Raw genomic sequence first — 20,721 nt, 5'->3', positions numbered from 1 at the left:
AGGATCACAAGTTCAAGGCCAGCCCAAGAAATTTAATGAGACTCTGTCTCAAAATAAAAATTAATTAAAAGAGCTGCATATGGAGCTCAGATAAAAGAGTGCCCCTGGTGTCAATCCCCAGTACTGCAAGAAAACTAAATGCCAAATGGAAACAAATCTGATAATACAAAATCATTTTTGTTGTTGGCAGTGGTGTTTTCTCTGGTGCTGGGTCCTTGTGCATACTAGGTAAGTGCCATACCACTGAGTTCCATCCCCAACCCCACATTGCTTGTTTTTATTCATATATCTGAAACTATCCAAAACAGCAAAGCTGACTTCAGAAGGGCCAGGTCCCACAGCTGTCATCAGGAGCAGATCATCTAGACCACACCACATTCGGAATGGGAACTTGTCCACAGATTCTTCAAATACCCAATTCTAACAGGTTCCTTTTAAAATGAAAGTACAATTTATGTCAGGTAATTTTCCCACTAGGAAAATTACAGTCAGTCATACATTACCCTCAGAAGTTGGGATGGAAAAGATAGGTTTAAATGAGTTAGTGAAGCATATCTAAGCATGTCCAATTTATCTAAATACTAAGGTATCTAAATTATAAAGTTCTTATTAACAGGTGATAGGACAAAAAAATAGAGGTAGGGAAGGTAGGAAGGAAACTTTAGATGATATACTGTGTGAATCTATTCTTTATGTTTACAAAAGATGGTATAAAAAGTTATATGAAACATGTAGCCAAGCTTCAGACAATATGTTTTTCTTGACATGGTTTATTTTAATAAAAAATACAGCTGAACATTTATCACAGATTACATGAAACTATACACAATGACATTCTCTCTGCATAGTAACCAACACTGATGTGTGTACTTGGATTTTAAAATGGATTATTTATAATCCTTTAAAGTGCAATTTATTTAAAGGTTTAAGCAAATCATAGGATAAAAGATTTCTAATAAATGAGTAACATTAAAAAGATGATATATTTGATAAGTCTTTCAAAAATCAGAATTGATTTATATAGATGCCAAATTTACTTGTGTTGTAATAATAACCCACCCAAACCCCAAACTGACTCCGTTGCTGAGGACTAAACAGATCCTCTAACTGGCAAGAGCTTTTTTTTTTTCCTATTTCAGTCCATTTCTAACTAAAAAGAGCTACGAGTCCAGAGTAGGTGCTCTCACAGCCCCAAGTTCTGTAGCCAAAATGAGATTCCTGGTGGAGCCTGAGACAGTTAGGAACTCTCCCCCATTTCATTTGAGGGAAGAAAAAAAATGATCTCAGTTGCTTCTCTGACTCAGCAATGTAACTATGCTTTGGGCTACAGTATTAACGTCTGAGGTGAAATAAAAGTAGCAGGAATAGGAATTCTCTAAGAAATAATGAGAAAATGCTTCAGAAAAATAAGCTATGAGAGGAACATTTCTGATGCCGTAGGAGGGATCACAACAGAAAGGCCATTCACTACCGTTACAGAATATTGTCATTGCTTTTGTTTCTGTCCATTTCCTTTAAATGGTGAAAATATTGATTCCAATATGCTGCTGTCCCCAAAAGATGTCCATTAGCGGATGACCAAACTCTTTCACAATGCTGACAAAGGAACGAGACATTTCTTAAGGCAGCAACGCCAGTCCACTTTATTCTATTTGGAGGACATTTCCCTCCTAACTGGCCTCTTACCCGAGCATCTGCAAAACACTGCAGGGCTGTACTGATTCCTCAAGGGCTCATCCAGGAAGAAGGATCTTTAGGGGGTAGGAGTGGGGCAGAAAAAGAATTCTTCCCTCCCAGTGTAAACAGGAAGCTCAGCCAATCTTAGGAGCACTGTGATCACAGGTTTCGGTTTTTCTCAAAGTTCCCTTTTGGAAATTCTGGATGGAGCTGAGCAAGGCCCCTCGGCTCACACCATTCACAGCCTGGGATGAGAGCTGCGCAGGCACCTCTGTGCTCACAGGAGGCAAGGGAGCTGCTGGCGGTGGAGGCGGAGGTGGAGGAGGTGGAGGTAATGCAGATGGCCCTGTGGAGGCAAGGGGACAGTCAGTATCCACTCAACCCCCGCCCTGGGCACTGCTGCTGCTCAGACCTGGGCGGAAAGGACTGGGGGGAGACTGCAAATGTCCTCCTCAGAGGGACCAAGATACCCAGTACTCTTTAAAACATGGAACAGAAAAGCTAGAAGCATCAAAGGGGAATTAATTGAAGGTTGTCATTTGCCTCAAATATCAGATGAGAAAAGACTGTTGGAAGCAATATCACAGACTACATGACACCATACACAATGACATTTTTTTTTTTTTTTTTTAATTTGAGACTGGGTCTTGGTAAGTTGCTAAGGGTCTCACTAAATTGCCAAGGCTGGCCTCAGAGTTTCAGTCCTCCTGCCTCAGCCTCCTGAGTTGCTGGAATTACAGGCACCTGCCACCGTGCCAAGGCCACAGTGACTTTTTCTCCACATAAATAAGGTTCTGACCTCATTTTCCAAATTTAAGTAATGGTCCCAAAAGAAGAGTTCCATCAGCCACTTTAGCCAGGTCCTGGGGAGCTCCACCCATTTCTGATGCTGGATGTGTGAGGCAGACATCTTCATGCACAGCACTGAGCTGCCTGAAGGCCAGTTACTCAAAACAGTTCTTGAGCTGCTCCAACACAGTCCATATTTGACAAATATGATTTAAAATAAAATGAAAACCACTGAGGATTCTTGGCAAGGAACCAGTGCCTGCTGGGTTATGCATTCCCCAAAGGAGTCTGTCTGGAAGGATCATTTTCTATCAGGTTGGGTTAAAGAACTATAAAACACTAATGATGGTGCTGTGCAGAGCAGGCACTCAGAGGGGTCTCTCCTTGGCAATGACATTCTTAGGGAGAAGTCTTGTCAAGTACTGTTCTTTCTGCTGTGGTCCAACTGAGGAACTGAATGGAACTGGACTGAACATGCCTCTCTGCTGGAGCATCAGGAGGGACTGCGATGCTGAGCTCTACTGGGCTAGGAGGGGAAACTGGACAGGTATGTAAAACATTCCCAGCTCTCAGACGCATGGGCATTTGCAACTTGAATTTTATAGTTTTGAATGGATGAGTGAATTGTTCTCTCGGTACCCATTAAATACTGAGCGCAGAAACAGCACTACCTTAAGAACTTTTCTATGCCACAGGGTTAGCTGGTCTACCTCCTGTGAACCTGTGGCTCCCTGGAACTCTACTATTTATTGCTGCACTGTCCTCTATCCCTCCGAGGACTACAGCCCGGAGACATTCTGCTGGGTGGTTCCCCACACTGTAGTGAGCTATTGTGATAATAGGAAAGACACCTAACACCACTGAATTGGTAAGGATGAATGGCTTGGGGTGACCCAGAAAATATTCAGTAAGTACATCCTTTCCACCAACTGTGAAAGGCAACAGCTGAAGTCTTGTAATTCACAGAAAACCACTTACCTTCCTTTATATCTTTTACCCCAACCTAAGGCAGCTAAAATTGAAGAATCACACAAATACATACACCCATGCTCTGCAGCCTTGGAATTCTCAATGATAATATAGCAATACAAATAAAGATTAAATACAGACAAATGAACAAAATGTAACTGTCATTGATTCTATTGAATAACAACTAATGCATGAAGCACAAGTATGTTCTGTGCTGGTGTTGACTGTGGGAAGATGTTCCAGGCTTTATGTCACAGCCCTTTCACAAAAAGAGCTTTAAACCCCAAGTGACTGTTGAGGTGAGAAACCCAAGTGGGATGAGTGTGTGATGTACACGTTCCTCTGAAGAGGACTTCTGGGAAGTGACTGGTGAAATGCTAGAAGGGAGCTCTCCGCTGATGCTCTTAGAACTCAGGATCTCTTGACTGGCACCAAGAGGGCTGGGAGAAAGGAGCTCTGCCCACTTGGGTGCCAGTGCCCCCTACCAGACACTCTCACCCAGTGGCCAGAAGAGAGCAGCAGACTCTGGACTGACATTCTGGGCCAACATGTACAGAAGGAGCTCCAGGGTTTCTTCCTCTCAGCTTTGCGCTCTGACCCCTGGCAGAAGAATCTCTACAGGATTAAGAATAAGAAGACAGGCTCTGGCAGCACTTGGGGGTCCTACTGAAGGCTCAGAACTGGCCAGCCAGGGTTTTTCCTGAAGCCCAGGATTCTGGGAGGCTAAAGACAGGCCTTGAGGGCTGGGCTTATACGTATGGCTGGCCATTGTGGCACAGAACAGAAGTGCTTGGCCTCACAGGGAACCAACCCCTGACTTTGGCCTCACTGTCAAGCACTTGATATTAAAAGCGCAAATATACTACCACAGAGTTTGGGAGTTGGGGGTGGGATTCAGGAAATATATCTTCATTTTCCCAGGAGAGGCAGAAACTCGCCATTTTAATCACTTTGGTGAAAAGGTAGATATTGGAAATAAACAGGCTGTCCAAAGTGCTGTGGGGTGATCTGTGCCTGCAGGAAACAGTGCTAATTAAGGGTGTGTGACGGGACAGCCACCCACCCATCCTGATGTCTGCTCACAGAGGGTCAGACCAGCACCAAAGGGCCCCTTTTCCTCACTGGACCTGCAAGAACTATGGCAGATCTTGATATATATAGTCAGGGTCAAGGAAGGCCAAAGCCCAAATTACCAGTTCAGAACCCCTCTGCACAGGGTTGGGGGAGGCCTGGGAGTGAGAGGTCAAAACTGGAGGAGGCAAGTACATACTCCAGGGATTTAGTCTCCTGACAACAAGCTCCATCTATTGTCTTTGGCCTTTTCTTCTTGCCTGTTTTATGGTCACAAGTTTCCTTTAAAGGTCTGTTGGGGTTTAAGCTGTAATACACTGGTAACAATGGCAGGGGTGGGGTGTGGATGGGGGATCAGGGCCAAAGCTGGCTATGAGGCCTGTGACAAACCTAGGAACAAATGCCTGATGTGTGCTCCACGCCTCAAATGCAAAAACTGTCAAAAGGCCCCAGATAGCCCTATCCCCAGGTCACAGAGTGGACTAATTCCCTGCTGGACTCATGGTATGTGACTTCCCATCCAGGATGGGAGATGCTTCAAAATATCTAAATTACAACCAGGTCAGTCCTGATCTCTCCCACCTTATTTTCTCTCAGACAAAATCTCTAAGACCAGCTACTCCACCCTTCCTGAAAATCCCTTCCACCAAACTCAGTGGGAACCTGGCAATCTGGTGGAGGTCCTGGAAGAGGGCATAGGCTGCTGCCGCAAGATAGGAGGTTAGATGTAGGGAGGAATGGCAATCTAGAAACATCCCTGACAGCCTCATGGGAAAGACATGTAAGAGTCCTCTGTCCTTAGACCAATAATAGTAAGTGGGCAATTTATAGGTCTCTGTAGCTCTGAGCTTCTTTCTGGTCCACACATGTAGGCAGGAAGCCAAGTGGCCACCAGACCACACTAGACCCACACCAGGCCTACCCACCACTCTCAGGAGAGAATGGAGAGCCCAGACCCCTGGACACAGCAGTCCCTAGCTCTTGGTGACCACCTTTACTTAAAAAAAAAAAAAAAAAAAAAATATATATATATATATATATATATATATGTGTGTGTGTGTGTGTGTGTGTGTGTGTGTGTGTGTATTGATGGACCTTTATTTTATTTATATGGTGCTGAGAATAGAACTAAGTGCCCCACACATGCTAGGCAAGTGCTCTACCACTGAGCCACAACCCCAGCTCCAACCTTCACTTTGAGGATCTTAGGCATAGGAGGAAGCTGTACCCATGTCTTAGAGAATTTTTAAGGATGCTTAAAAAAAGAACTGTTTCCGACCATCATGAGTTATGCAAGCCAGTAAAGCTGTCTCCCTGGAACCAAAAACCCTATAGTCTTAATACCTTTTCCTCTACATCAGAGTGACTAGGGACCAACATCTTTGTAGCAACAGGACTTTGAGAGTCATGGTTTCCAAAATTAAAATACACCAAAATGCCATGCAGTTGATCAGCAGGTTTTAGAGCTGTATTTTAAAACGAAAATCAGAGTGAAAAATGAAGACTTCTGAAGGTTGTGATGGAAATGAAATGAATATAGATGAAGTCACTTGGTGCTTTTTAAAGATGCTGTATTTCATTGAAATGTTCCAATGAGGACATAGTCTCAAATCTGCTTTCCCACATGTTCATCACCTTAGTGATCTAGACGCTTTTGGTCCTAGTCACATATAGAAACAGAGCATCTTTAAAGTTAGAGAAATCAGCATAGCTTACTTTACCGAAAATTCACGTTCAAAATGGCGCATGCTCTACTGAAAACAGCAAAGAGAAAGAAAGAGAGAGAGGACACAAGTCATTATTCAGATTTTAGTGTCATTTAATCAAATAGTAACAGACAGTAAAATCAGACAGTCTGAATCATGTGCTAATTATTCTCACTGCAAAACTAGGAGATACTTAAATGAACCACAAAATGCCCTGGTTTATAAACACTATTGTGAGCCTTTTAGGACATGGAAATGTAGTAATAGGGCAACCCACGAGTCACTTTCCTCTTCACATTCTTTCTTTCCTGAGCCAGTTAGGTGCTATTTTTATTTCTTTATAAGCACACTGCTCACTTCAAAAGGCCCAGGGAGGCTTTCCCTCCCCTGAAAAGCATCAGCAGTGTACTTCACTCAACTTCCAAAGAAGGACAGAGGGAGAAAAGGAGAACTCACCACTTTTTTGCAAGCAAGACTTGTAGTTACAGACTTTTTAAAGTTGGGAAAGCAAAAGCATAGGACAGGTCCAAGGTGGATCTCCTGGGCAGGAGGCCTCCCAGGCAGAGATATGGGCCACCTTCCCCTAGTAAAGTGTACGCGAGGTCATTTAAAAAGAAAGAAAGAAAAAAAAAGGCAAATGTTTTTCTTGTCTTCTTTTCAACTGATAAGATTCCAGGTTAAATGTGAAGGATAATGATTTCCCAGACAGTGAATCACAGAGTTTCTAAGGAACAAATTCTGTACACTGATGGGAGGAAAAATCCCCTCCCTGGAAGTGGACCCGGAACTAGCACCCCTGGGCAGTGCAGCTGACCTCTCACACCAGGACAGGTCTGGAAGGCAGAAAGGATGCTGGAACACCTGCTGCCTCTCCTCCTTCTAGGAGAGGACTCTGGGGAGGAGGTCCTATTCTTGGAGCTATTCTTGGGTGAGGAGGAGAGCTGAGAGTGGACAAGGCAGGTGGCAGCAATGGGCAGGGCAGCAGAGTCAACACATGCTTCAGAGCTTTGCTGCAGGACAGCTGTGCTCATCCCAGAGTACAGCTTTGTATATGTGTGGTTTCTGAGAGACCAAGAAAGGTCATTCTTATGGCCAGACACAGCAAGTTTGAGCCCATAATGGGTCTTAGACTTTGATTTGACTAGGTAAATTCTGGAAGCTCCAACATTGTAAATAAACTCATCTCTTTCTTTGTACCTTAAGTCTTCTTTTCCTTCTCATTAATCCTTCACCTTCCTTCCTGTTCTTTAAGCTCCTAGTGATTGATTGTGCTCATGAGGCTCTGCTTTTCTTCCTCCAGTTTTCTGGAGTTGAAACCAGGCGTGGTGACACATGCCTGTCATCCCAGTGGTTCGAGAGGCTGAGGCAGGAAGATTGCAAATTCAAAGCCAGCCTCAGCAACTTAGTAAGGCCCTAAGCAACTCAGCAAGACCCTGTCTCTAAATCAAAAATATATAATGAAAGGGCTGGGGACATGGTTCAGCCAGTAAAGCGACCCTGGGTTCAATCCCTGATACAAAAAAAAGTCAGCATCAAAGAGTGGAAATTATTTGTCCAAGGTCACAGCAGGCAAGTTATAGAGCTAGGGCTCAGTTCAGGTTTCTTGACTCTATATATGGGGTTCTTATTTATTTATCAATCACACAGGAGTGTTCTACCACTGAGCTACATCCCCAGAGTCCTTTTTATTTTTTATTTTGATAAGGGTCTTGGCTAAGTTGCCTAGGCTGGCCTTCAAACTTTGGATCCTCCTGTCTCACTCTCCTGAGTGGCTGGGATCACAGGCGTGCACCTCTGTGCCTGGCTCAGGGTTCCTTCCATACAAGCCGAGCAGTGTTTAACTGCACAGGCCCAGCAGTGCACCCTGAAAAAAGCAGGTACTCAATAAGTTAATGGGACAAATGAACAAAGGCTGAACCAAGCTCAAATCCTGACTCTAGCATCCCCCACTGTCTGACCTTATCCAAGTTCTTTTAGACCTAGGAGAGCCTCAGTTTCTTCTCTGTAAAATGGAACACAACTGGAATCAACTCTCATTGGATAGGAAAGCATTTGTGGAGATTAAATGAAACAGTGAGTATGAATCATTTAGAATAGGACCAGGCACAAAATAAGTGCCCAAAATATGTTAGCTGAGATTATTAAAAATAACAGCTTAGAGTCTCCTGCTTATTTAGGTTTCTTAAAACACTCTTTTACAAATCTACTTCATAGAAAAAAATGATAGCAAAGCAACAGAACTTTCTGCTCCCTAAGTGGGGTGGAAGTGAATATTTGTGCGTGTGTGTGACAGAGAGAGAGAGGGGGGGGGGGGGGGGGGGGGGAGGGAGAGAGGGAGAGAGAGGGAGAGAGAGGGAGGGAGAGAGAGAGAGAGAGAGAGAGAGAAAACTGGGACCTTTTAAGCCACTTGGCTCTATGAAAACAGTATATAAACACTAGTTGTTGACATTCACCATGACACAAATTAGGATAAAGAATTTTAAAAGTTCTTGAAAGACTGACCTTCCTAAGGCAAAAAAAAAAAAAAAAAATCTTTGGTAGGAAAAAATAAGTGTTAGGAGTGTTCTTCCTGGAAAAAAAAAAATAGGTTCATAGTCAAAGTATTAGAGAATGCCACCCTGCCCAATGGAACTGCCAGCCTTAGGGAAATTATATTCCTCCCACCAATTTGTTAAGGACCTCAATAGACCCCAAGGGCGAGAGCTTCAGAGAGAAAAGGGAGGAACCCTCTCCATTTAGAAACATCTGCCCCATCCAGAAAGTAACAGAGTAAGGCCACACTTGGCTACTGTAGATGTACGGAAAACTGATGCTTTCTGGAAGAAAAGCACTGCTGCCCCACCCCCACCCCCAGCTCACCTAAACTGACCTATTGCTGTTGATCTACTGCTGAGAGAAGCGCCAGAGGGCAGAGTCCACACCGGGTTTAGAGTACTCTGGACTAGAAGGAAGTGTGACAAGGTCTACTCTAACTTCTGCTTTTCTGCCCTTTACCAAGGAGGTAACCAAAACCCAACAGTGGAAACTGACTCATTCCAGGCCTTGGTAACTAGCAGTGAAAGGAGGAACGCGTTTGCTTGACCTCTATCTGCCATTTTGGAGCTCCTGAGATGCTGAAAAGGTGACTCCATGAGGGCTGGGACCTTGTCTGTCTGTCTCTGTCACACAGGGCCACACACAGTCCCTGGGAAATCATACACTCCCTAAAATGCATCTTGAATTAATAAACTCCCTGTGGGTACCCCATTTGGGGCCTGCAATGCTAGGTTGCTAGGCAAATGCTAAATATTATTTTTATGAGATGCATTACAAGAAATGCCCAGCAGAGGTCAGAGTACTGGATTTGGGGTGGAGTCCATAATTTCATCAACACTGAAGAAATGGAGTCCCTACTTGCCAGGGACTTCTCCATCAGTCATTGCGCTTAGACCACAATATGTTTTCCCTCTAAATCCTCAAGATTTCCCTTCAGGGTAGTTACTATCAAATTCACAATATGGCCTCCTGCTATTCCCACTCACCTCAGATGAAGTTTTCCTAGTACTGGCCCTAATTACAAGATTCCCCTTTTTTTTCTCGCATTCTAAAAGTTACCACATCTCATGCAAACTTGCTACCAAGTAAGACAGCTCCCATTTAAAGCAGAGGTAAATCAGATAATTCATCCCCCAAATCCAAACAGATTGCACATCTTTCATGTCATTTAAAGATAAGAATTAGCAATGAATTGTCCAGACATGTCTAATATACATGGTGAGGTACAGTAAAGAGACACCTCACTTGTTAAAGAAGAGCTTATAGAGTCTCCAAGTTAATTTTCTTCCATTTTCTTAATATGTCCAAGTGGTATAAAATTCATATTCTAATTTTTAGAAAAATAGCTCAACATGGTCTGGACAGTGGATCTCCAGAAATCTGTGATCAACCTAAACAGGGCATCTCTATAAAAGACAGGTTCATCTGGATCCATATTTGAGAGTTTCTTTAAAAAAAAATCTGCTGACAAAGACAGAGATGAGAATATTGTGCCATGAGCCAGGCACTTTGTTACTCAAGACTGGTGCTGGCCCCAGAACATTCTGCGTAAGTCTCTGGTAACGACTCTCAGTCAGCAGGGAGGGACATATCAGCCAGAAGCAGGGGGTTCAAATTAGCTCCCTTGCATTTGCTTATTGTCACTTCCTCAGGGGGGTCAGAAAGAAGTATTTGAGAACAACTGGAAAATGCTCTTGGTAGCTCCTGGGCACCACCATAAACGTTAATGAATATGCTATCATATTCATATCCTGTATTAACCTTCTTTCGGAAAGCTGCAGGAACCTTTCCAAGAATAGCTGATGAGCTCTGAGTGAAGAACCAGTTCCTCAGGCATCTAGAACATCTGGTTCATTCAAGAGGTGAAAGGAGATATGCTGTTCCAGTGTGGTTTTACAGGGCATGCAAAATGCTTACATAGATCTTAGTTCAAAAAGGAAGGAAGCAGAGACAGTATTATGAGACCATTCCGCAGAATTAGAGAGCAGTTTTGTAAGTAAGCTCTCAAGCTACATTCTGTTTTTAATTGTAGATGGACACAATATATTTTTTAAATTTATTTTTATGTGGTGCTGAGGATGGAACCCAGTGCCTCACACGTTAGGCAAGCGCTCTACCACTGAGCCACAACCACAGCTCCCCAAGCTAAATTCTTCTTCAATTCTTAAAACAAAATTCATGGCATCTGATTTAATTCACAAAGGTGAAACAAAGGCTAATGATAGAGAAATATCAGAATAACTAAATGCATTACAGAGCAGAACAGAGTGCAAATAGTAATCTGGAAACCAGAAGACAGTGGTTGGCATTTTGCTCCTCACCTAGACATCTCACCATTTTTGCTCTAAGACAAAACTCAGATCATGAAAGGGCTCCCTAAGGAGAAAGCTCCAGCAACACATGGCACTGGACAGAGAGCAAGCTTGGTTACACTTGGCCAGAGTGACGAGTGGCCCTGAAACCAGTCCATTCCTTATAAACTCAAGCTTGGAAATGGAATCCCTCCTAGAAGACACAGCTAATTTACATTCCCACTGGTCTCCCTGGAGAAGGCCACGCTACCTAACATCTGAAATGCCAGGGCCTAGGCAGGAGAAAGAGCCCCGCTCCTCCCACTGGCAGAGAGGAGGGAGTCACATCACCTTACCCCATTACTCACCTGCTGTAGAGGGTGGAGTTGGCGATGACGGGGATGTGAGAGGTGAGCTGGCCCCAGATCCTGCTGAGATAAAACACAGGGAAACCCTCATGGGGACCAAAAAAAGACATGTGGAATTTGGAGCAAGCAGAAACCCATCACTGTCTGAGAATTCTCCCTTGCCATAGCGTGTGGGCCTTGTGGAACAATGTGATAAATGACAGAAAATTCAGAACTGGACTGAGGCTTTTGTCCAGTCCTAGGTCTGCTTCCTTCAGGCCACTAAAGGCTGGTTGAGTCCCACTGCCCCCAGCAGCTTGCCTGGTTTTAAACCAACTTCATACCATCCCCAGGTAATGACCAATGACAGTGGTCACAGTCATACAAGGAACAGAGAGGTGCAGAACAGCCTGATAGGCGCTTTTCCAAGGAAAACAAGAGCTCCTCACAGAATCCACCCAGCATGGCTTTCTGCAGAAGTTCTACTTTATCAGCAGGTACATTCAATTAGACAGGGTCAGTCCTGCAATCTGTGGATTTTCCAGGTCTTTTCTTACATGACATTCAGTAAAACAGTATTTAATGTAAACCAATGTGCAAAATTCCACACATTGCATGCTTTTTCTGGATCTAGTAGCCCTGTTATATTTCAAACACTCCCAAGTTCTCAGCATCTCTCTGTACCTTAGAAATCCCTAGAAAATATCCTACTGGATGGACCTGAAGCAGATGTCTTATGTCTTACATAAGCCTCCTCTATAAAGATATGAAGCCTCCTTGCACATGGAGGTCCTAACCAAGAGATGCCAGGGCTGCCAGGCACACACCCTAAAAGGGAAGGCTGTCACCACTTGCTGTTGTGGTTAGGCTCACAGTCATCAGGACAGGCCCAGTTCCCTCCCTCGTGGGCACTGTGCATGCTGAGAGATGTCCTAAATAAGCCCTGCCTTCCTGTGGTTTCCTTTATTTGCAATATTCCTTCAGCTCCTATAAAACAGATTTCTACTGAAAAAAGGAGGTGAAACTCAACATGTGCTACTTTCCTACTAGTGCTGACAGACTTTAACGGGGAGAAGACTGAACTTGTGGTTCCAGTAGTGTCTTCCAGTAATCTGTACATTTCCATCAACCCCTACTTCACTTTCCTCTCAGTTTGCCCTCCAGCCCCAAGCAGACTTCCTCCTGGTGACTTCACCGAGGAGAATGAGGCATGACCTGTAAAGATCTTCACTGTCCTCCACTAATTTTTTTTGTTTGGAACTGGGGATTGAACCCAGGGTGCTCAACCACTGAGCCACATCCCCAGCCCCCCACCTCTTTTTTTTTTTTTTTTCTTCAGGAGAAAAGCATATCAATTTTATTTGATGTTGATACTTTTAAGTGGAATGAAGATTCCATAGAAAATAAACGAAAAGCCCAAGGAAGCCCTTAGACTGGGGACTTATATACCATTTCAACAAAGGGTAATAAAATGTGGAAAAGTGTTTAGACAATGGAAAGGGATTTGGACTTGTAGAGGTGGCACACCAAGAGAAAAGTGGCTCAGAAATATATGGGGGAAATAAATGGAAGATAAATGTTGTTTTAATAAGGTTTTTCCCAGCTCTTTTTTGTATTTTACTTAGAGGCAGGGTCTCACTGAGTTGCTTAGGACTTTGCTAAGTTGCAGAGGCTGGCTCTGCACTTGTGATCCTCCTGCCTCCCCTCCCAAGCCCTTGAGATTATAGGCACACACCACTGCACAGACTTTTCCACTATTTTTAATTCTATTTTTTGGAGATGGGGTCTCACTGTTTGCTCAGGCAGGTCTTTAACTCCTGGGCTTGAGTGATCCTCCTGCCTCAGCCTCCTGACTACCTAGGACTGTAGGCACAAGCCACTGCACCCAGCCCTTCCACTCCTGAATACCTCTGCCTCTTCCAGGGTGCCTCCCCACTCCTGCCTGCAGGAAGAGATGGATGGGCTTCCTCCACAGCTCAGACAGAAATGCTCCATGCTAACCCTGTGGCCCTCTGGCTGTTCCAATGCTCTCCTCTGACATCTTCAGCTTCTTTCTCTCTTTCTCTTTCTTTCTCTCTCTCTCTCTCTCTCTCTCTCCCTCATATCTAGGTCCTTCTCCTCCCTAAAAGTAGGTATACTTTTGGGCCTAAAAGTATAATAAGCTAAAGTATAATAAACTTGCTGCCCCCAAATTTCCCCTTCCCATGATCCCCAAGGGCTGAACCTACTGCCTGAGTTAGAGCAAAACCCTCCCTTCTCTATGTTGAACTGGACTTCACAGATTCATAAACTAAAGAACTGGAAGCCCTCAGGGAGCATTCAATCAGGCCCTGATTTCCAAAGATGGGTACATTTAAGGCCCAATGCCAGTGGGGCTGGTTGGTGAGGGGCATTGGGAGTTTCAGCAAGAACTATCACTTTTTTTGTTTTTTTTTTTTGTTTTTGTTTTTTGGTACTGGTGATTGAACCCAGGGTGCTTAACCACTGAACCACATCCCCAGTCCTTTTTATATTTTATTTTGAGACAGGGTCTCACTGAGTTGCTTAGGGCCTCACTAAGTTGTTGAGGCTGGCTTTGAACTTGAGATCCTCCTGCCTCAGCCTCCCGAGCTGCTGGGGCTACAGGTGTGCACCTCCACACCTAGCAAGGTCTAACCCTTTGAATCATCTTGGTCTTTCTGAAATGATGCTCTTGCCATGGCCACACCAGAGTTCTTTCCTTCATCTATGCAGAGGAGCCCATCTTCCCACCATGTGGGATGCAGAGCAGAGGGCAGGATTGAGGGTTCTTTTAGTTAATGCAGGCTCTACAGAAAGACAGGAGTCACTGCATTTTAAGTGGGGTCTGTCTTATTTCCATGGCAAATGCTCCTGTGTGGATGGCTGATTAGCCAGACAATGAAGAGGCAGAGCTACCTGGTAACTTCTGAGATCCTCCAGCACTTGAGTTCTGAGCGCATGCATGCTGTCACAGTCCTTCATCAGGATCAGAGTTCTTTTGTTTTTGGTATTCATGTCCAGCCTGCCCACTAGAACCCAAAACCTCTGAATCAACCAGATACCTGATTGTGACCTCTGAATCTTGGGCCCCACACAATCTATAATCAGTTACCTGAATTATTGGAGTTGCTGTACTTTGCTGAATACTCTTCACTATTTTCAATGGCAGATCGTTTCGACTTCTTTAAAATTAAAAGAAAGAGGGGAGCAAAGAATAAACATGTTGAAGCTGAGAGTTAGAATAAAAAGTCTTCCAGGCATACAAGGTCATATTTGGCCTCACAACTTAGTACAGTGAAGAAGAAGCCACAAGCCAAAACTAAAGAGGGAAATAAAACCAAGAATGCTGACTTCACTATCTCAGGCCAATCATTTCCACCAATTACATTCTGCCATAACAACCCCAGTAAGCCAGGAAACTATATGGTCCATTGCCCTGCTGATATTATGTGGCTTTTTTAAAAGCTGCAAACCAGTCATCTCGAAATACTTCCAGCTTTCAAGGAGATACAGGACAAAATCAGTCATTAAATGTTCACCTAGAACTTTCCTCACACACAGTCAAGAATTTGCTGAGAACTCAGAGATGCCAGGCTTACCTTCCGAGCTAAAATCTTTCTCTTTTTTCTTTCTTCTTCTGATCCGTGATGTGATTGAGCTCTTGTTAGTCTTCGATGCTGGTGAATCTGTAAAAGATCACAATCCACCACAAATGTAAGCACATCCTACCTAAGGCATTTCCTAATGAAAATTTCTCCAACATGCTTTGCTAAATCAAATTATTCAGAAAAAAGAAACTTTTTTTTTTTTTTTTTTTTTTGGATTCAGTTTGTGTGCCTCCTGGTTCAGGTCTGAATGTCTGGAGGAGAGTAAGCCAGGGGAAGCAGACCTTCTCACACCTTGGATTCCTCCCTGAAGCTTAATTTTATCTATCTATCTATCTATCTATCTATCTATCTATCTATCTATCTATCTATCTATCTGGTGGTTCTGGGGATTGAATTCAGGGCTTCACTATCTATCTATTTATTTATTTGGTGGTACTAGGGATTGAATTCAGGGCTTCATGCATGCTAGGCAAACACCGAACCACATCCACAACCCTTTTCATTTTATTTTGAAACAGGGCTTCGGTAAGTTGCTGAGGCCAGCCTCAAACTTGTGATCCTCCTGCCTCAGCCTCCCTAGGTGCTGAGATTACCAGTATGTGCCATCACAACTGGTCTGTCCCTGGTATCTTTAGGGCTTGGATCACTTGTACTGCCAACCCCTAGCATGCTGTGATCACAAAGGATGACCACCCTTTGTGCATGTGTTCTTTCCCCATAGACTGAGCTGCTGGAGGGCAGGATTGTGAAGTATTTGGCCCCGTGTCCCAGCAGCCAGCCTGGAATCTGGTTAAGAGCATGTATGCACAAAATGTTTAGGATGTGAGCAATTGGTTAAAACTCCACCACTGCGAATACCATGGCAGAGGACTGAGACACTAAAGATCAAAAGACGATGAAGAACTATTACCAACTTACCTGTTTCTGCTCTTCAATTAGTCTCTTTTCTATACATTCTTTGGCAATTCTCAATGCCTCTTTTAACTTTGTGGGAATCTGAAAGAAGAAAAAGTACATCATCTACTGAATGAAGGGGCTGGAGATTCTCCTGAATCTTGGAGTCAATGAGGAGTAGCTGATTACCCAGAAGGAGGCTCTCTGGAATAAAACCAGTTCAAGCCCTCCAATCAAATGCTATTCCAGACACATTTAGTATCCCTAACACACTCACTGCCTTGGGGATTTTTTAGCAATGAACACATAAAACTAAAACATAAGCATGATCTATACTTCAAGTAATGAAAGTGGGATCTCAATCTGCCAAAATAATCTTGAGGAAGAAAAACAAAGTTGGAAAACCCACACATATTGATTCTGAAAACAATCACACAGCTACAGTAATCAAAACAGTGTACTGCTGAATGCAGTGGCACATGTCTGTAATTCCATCAGCTTGGGAGGCTGAGGCAGGAGGATCTCAGGTTTAAAGTCAGCCTTGGCAACTTAGTGAGGCACCAAGCAACTAAGCGAGAACCTGACTCTAAATAAAATACGAAAAAAGAGATGGGGATGTGGCTCAGTGGTTAAGTGCCCCCAGGTTCAATCCCTGGTACTGGGGAAAAAAAAAAGCGTCTGACATAGAGAGACAACTAGAATAATGGAACAGTACAGAGAACCTAGGGAAAAAAAACCCTCATGTACATGGTCAAATGATCTTTGACAAGGGTGCTAAGAACATACAATGAGCAAAGAACTGTCTTCAATAAATGGTGCTGGGAAAACTGGAAATCTACATGCAAAGGAATGAAGCTGAGTCCTTACACCCATTCATAAAAACTAATTTCAAATGGATCTAAGACCTCAATGTAAGACCTAAAACTATAAAACTCCTAAAAGAAAACACTGGAAAAAAGTTTCATGACATTAGATTTGGCGATGATTCTTTTTCTGGTACTGGGGATTGAATTCAGGGACATTTTCCCACTGAGTCACATCCCCAGCCCTTTTTATATTTTATTTAGAGACACGGTCTTGCTAAGTTGCTCAGGAGTCTTGCTAAATTGCTGAGGCTGGCTTTGAACTCGCAAACCTCCTGCCTCGGCCTCCCAAGCCACTGGGATTACAGGCGTGTGCCACCACACCCAGCCCTATCATTTCTTAATTTATTAGCTTTTCAAACCAGGAGAAGTCCAGTCCTGGAAAAGAGGCACCCAGATCATGTTGAACTTTTTTGGTCTGTGTTATTCTTTCAAAAATTAAAATTTAAAAGAAAAAGAATTTTTGAGTAGGTAATAGTGTCACATGGTTCAAAATCAAAAAGGTGCCCCATGGGGGCAGCCAGTGTCAGTTTCCTGTGTAACCTCCCCAGTCACTACATCTACAAGAAATTAGTGTTGCTTTTAAAAATCATATTGTTTTGTGGAAAGGGCTCTGGCTTAGAGAGAGAGTGAAGTCCAACACTAATCCCCAAATCCTGGGGACTGGAAAGTCTGGTTGGGACAGTATATTTATTGACAAGGTTGCATGAATACATTTCCTAAGAGATTTCAGTGAAGGAAACTAATTTAATTTTTTACCCTGCCTCAGATCCAAAGAAAGCTTTATTGTTGGAACTCCTCTGATGAGCAAATAGAGCAGAGGAAAGCACCTCTCACTTACACAATCCTCTAACCTCACCTTGTTTTTTTTTCTTTTTTTTATTTGCTTTGTTTTGTTTCCTAGTTTTCTTTTCATCATAATAGCACAACATGTTCTTTTGGAATACAGAGAGAAGACAGAATCACACGTCAGCTTCCCACCTAAATCTGCACACGGGTGAGACTGAGACCTGAACCAGGAGTGCGGGAAGATAGTCTCAGTTGATCAATGACAACAGACTGGAATTACTCCCCATGTGACACACAAGTAGACAGTAACTGGAAGATTAAGTACTTAACAGTGGCTCTCAACTGGGTGCAGTTCTGCAGATCCTCCACCTGGAATGGCTGGAGACACTCACTGTGTGTGTGTGTGTGTGTGTGTGTGTGTGTGTGTGTGTGCGCGCGCGCGTGCGCGAGTGCGTGTGGTGCTGGGGATCAAACCCAGGGTCCTGCACATGCCAGGCAAGTGTTCTTGCCTGGAGACATTTCCAGCTGCCACAATGAGGGAAGGGCCACTGCTTCACAGCCTGCAGCGCACGGGCCAGCAGCTCCCGATACAGGAATTATCCATCCCCCAAATCAAATGCTACGGCTGAGAGGCCCATTGCGGGCAATGGCTGGTGTCCTACAGGGAAAGCATCACTCTGGCGTGTCATGCTCTTGGCATGATACCACACCACCGCATCCCCCACGACTTCCCTCCAGACTTTTCTCTAGACACAGATATGTGGTCTCACACAGTGTATTTCATATCTAGCTTAAATAAAAAAAACAAAACAAAAACAAAAAAAAAAAACCTTAGCCCTGATCATAATCGTTTTACATATATTACAATGCCTTAATAAATTTCACTTTTATTGGATAAGCTATTTTTCTCAAATAAATGTACCATAGATGATAAAACTAGACCCTAATTATAGGGTATTGAGATTACTTTCAAATTTCCCCTATTGTATACCTTTTCTTATATGACTGAACAAATAAAAGGTAACTTTCAAAGTCAAATTATTTGTGTTACAAACAAACAAAAAAAGAAAGAAAGAGAATTTACTTTACCTTAAACTGTGGCTTTTCAGAAGTGGTTAGTAAAACATCACTGAATAATCTATAAAGAAAAGAAAGAAACAAAAATCTTTTTTCAACTAGGTATATTCCCAGACTAGGATCAAAGCATTTTAAGACACCTGTAGGCCCTGAGGTCCGTCTGCTCCCACCACATACCCAGCCCCAGCCAAGCCGCCACTCCAAGTTTACCCACAAAGCAGTTAACAGGCCACTCAGGGTGACCTTGGGAACTCCCTCCCCAATGGCTCAGGGGAGTTAGGCAGCACTGGGCCAGCTGTGTGGGGGAGATTGTTTCCCCACCAAGGGGCAATATAGTATTTGAAAAATATTGTTTTTTGCAAAAACATGACAAATAATATATGCAGTAGCTATTTCAAAACAGAATAACCATTATTCCTTTTTATTTATTTATTTATGCCTCAGAAAAGGATAAAATTTATTCTAGAGCTTAGTAAAATAAAGAGGAAGTAGAAAAGAATTGCTCTGATTGGAATCCAAGAGAAAAATAATTTTCTTCCAAGTGTTTCTCATGCTTCATTTTAAAAAAACAGCAGCTTTTGATGTATAGCAATTCTCTCTTCGAAAGGATATTATTAAAAAACAATAGCATGAGGAATTCTGAACTGCTTGGATAGTGCCCACTTGAGTCTTTCTTGGCTGTTCTCCACTTTGTAAAGACAGGAAATTTATCCCAATCAGAAGTGACAGGGCTGACTTTTCCTCAGAGTGCTCTCCAGCCTCCTGACCTCCACTGCCAGGCCTCTACTGACTTCCAAACAACACATTAAACCACATCTCGCCCTTTGCTCTTGTCAAGTTGAAGTCCACAGGATGGAGACTTAGGGGAAGAAAAATATATTTGGCTTCACTTTAGAACTGGAAGCCTGGGAGGAAAATGGAAGGGCTTTGGAGAAGAGAGTGCAAATGCAAAATCAAGTAAATGAACAGGCTGTTTCCTAACTACAAATGCATTTTGTTATAAAAGTTTGGGTGGAAATTACTTGGGTTTTTTGTTTGTTTTGTTTTTGATACTGGAGATTGAACCCAGGGGTACTTTACCACTGAGCTACAGCCCAGTCTTCTACTTTTTGAGACAGGATCTTGTTAAGTTGCAAGAGGCTGGCCCCAAACTTGGGATCCTCCTGTCACAGCCTCCTGAGTCACTGGGATTACAGGCATGTGCCACCATGCCCAGGTGGAAATTACTTTGCTTTCTCAACTGCATCTATTGTTCCATATGCATGCCATTGTTATTAATGGCTGTGGGTTTGGACATAGATGCTCCCAGGTCTGTGGAACATTCGAATGTCATATCCACAGGGCAGGGTTTATTTCCACTGTTCATCAGTCTCCACAGGAACCAGGACAGCCCCTGGCCTACAGCAGGTGCTCTCTAAATGCTCATGAGAAGAATCAATAAGGAATCTGAAGGTATCCACCTCCTCTGAACTCTGCTGTACAATCTTCAAGCTGTCCCCTGCCTCCTTTGCCACTGTTATTTTTTCTGAGTCTGTTACACAACCAGCTGCTACAGACAAAGCAATGGGTCTAGGAAACTCCACTCCCAGAGATTCCCAGGTGGAAGTGGTAAAGCTGGGATCCACCTCAGGTTTGTCTGACTCCAGCCACCTCCCTCTTAACCTTAGCTCAGCTCCTTCTCCATAAAGGAATAGAAAATATATTTAAAGGAAAGGCCCTGGAGCACTATATCAACCGAAGTTGAAGTAATCTCTCAGGAGGCTGAGGCGGAAGGAACTCAAGTTCAAAGCCAGCCTCAGCAACTTAGCAAGACTCTAAGCAACTCAGAGAGACTCTGTCTCTAAATAAAATACAAAAAAAGGGTCAGGGATATGACTCAGTGGTTAAGTGCCCCTGGGTTCAATCCCCTGTACAAAAAAATAAAAGGGTATTCTTAACTCTGCTTAAGGGAGAATGTCTTCTGAATGCAAAGCCCCTAGCACAGTGCCTGGTATAGCTAGAAGTTTAACAAACAGTACCCAGTGAGGAAATGAGCAAACAAAAGCCCAGAAATATATTGCCTCCTCCTAAAGGGCAGACCTCCCAAGGCCCTGTGCTTGTGAACT

The 20,721-nt window shown here is 43.4% G+C and overlaps 1 protein-coding gene across 16 annotated transcripts in view; it reads right to left on the bottom strand.

Moving 5' to 3' along the window:
* Positions 1 to 752: 752 nt before the first annotated feature.
* Pxk (PX domain containing serine/threonine kinase like) overlaps positions 753 to 20,721 on the bottom strand; it is a 74,691-nt gene continuing 54,722 nt past the window's right edge. For 3 of the 16 annotated variants that reach the window (XM_047532649.1, XM_047532651.1, XM_047532662.1), the window contains 6 exons: positions 18,629 to 18,677; positions 15,912 to 15,989; positions 14,985 to 15,071; positions 14,498 to 14,567; positions 11,407 to 11,469; positions 753 to 2,023 (listed from right to left, as the gene is read on the bottom strand). In XM_047532649.1, coding sequence (XP_047388605.1) covers positions 1,812 to 2,023; positions 11,407 to 11,469; positions 14,498 to 14,567; positions 14,985 to 15,071; positions 15,912 to 15,989; positions 18,629 to 18,677 — 559 coding nt within the window. In that variant the 3' untranslated portion in view covers positions 753 to 1,811. The other 13 variants (XM_047532663.1, XM_047532664.1, XM_047532654.1 and 10 more) reach the window with 13 other exon arrangements.

The sequence above is a fragment of the Sciurus carolinensis genome, chromosome 17 (genome assembly GCF_902686445.1).
Source record: "Sciurus carolinensis chromosome 17, mSciCar1.2, whole genome shotgun sequence".
NCBI classification, from domain to species: domain Eukaryota; kingdom Metazoa; phylum Chordata; class Mammalia; order Rodentia; family Sciuridae; genus Sciurus; species Sciurus carolinensis.
This window is presented reverse-complemented; position numbering and strand designations above follow the sequence as displayed.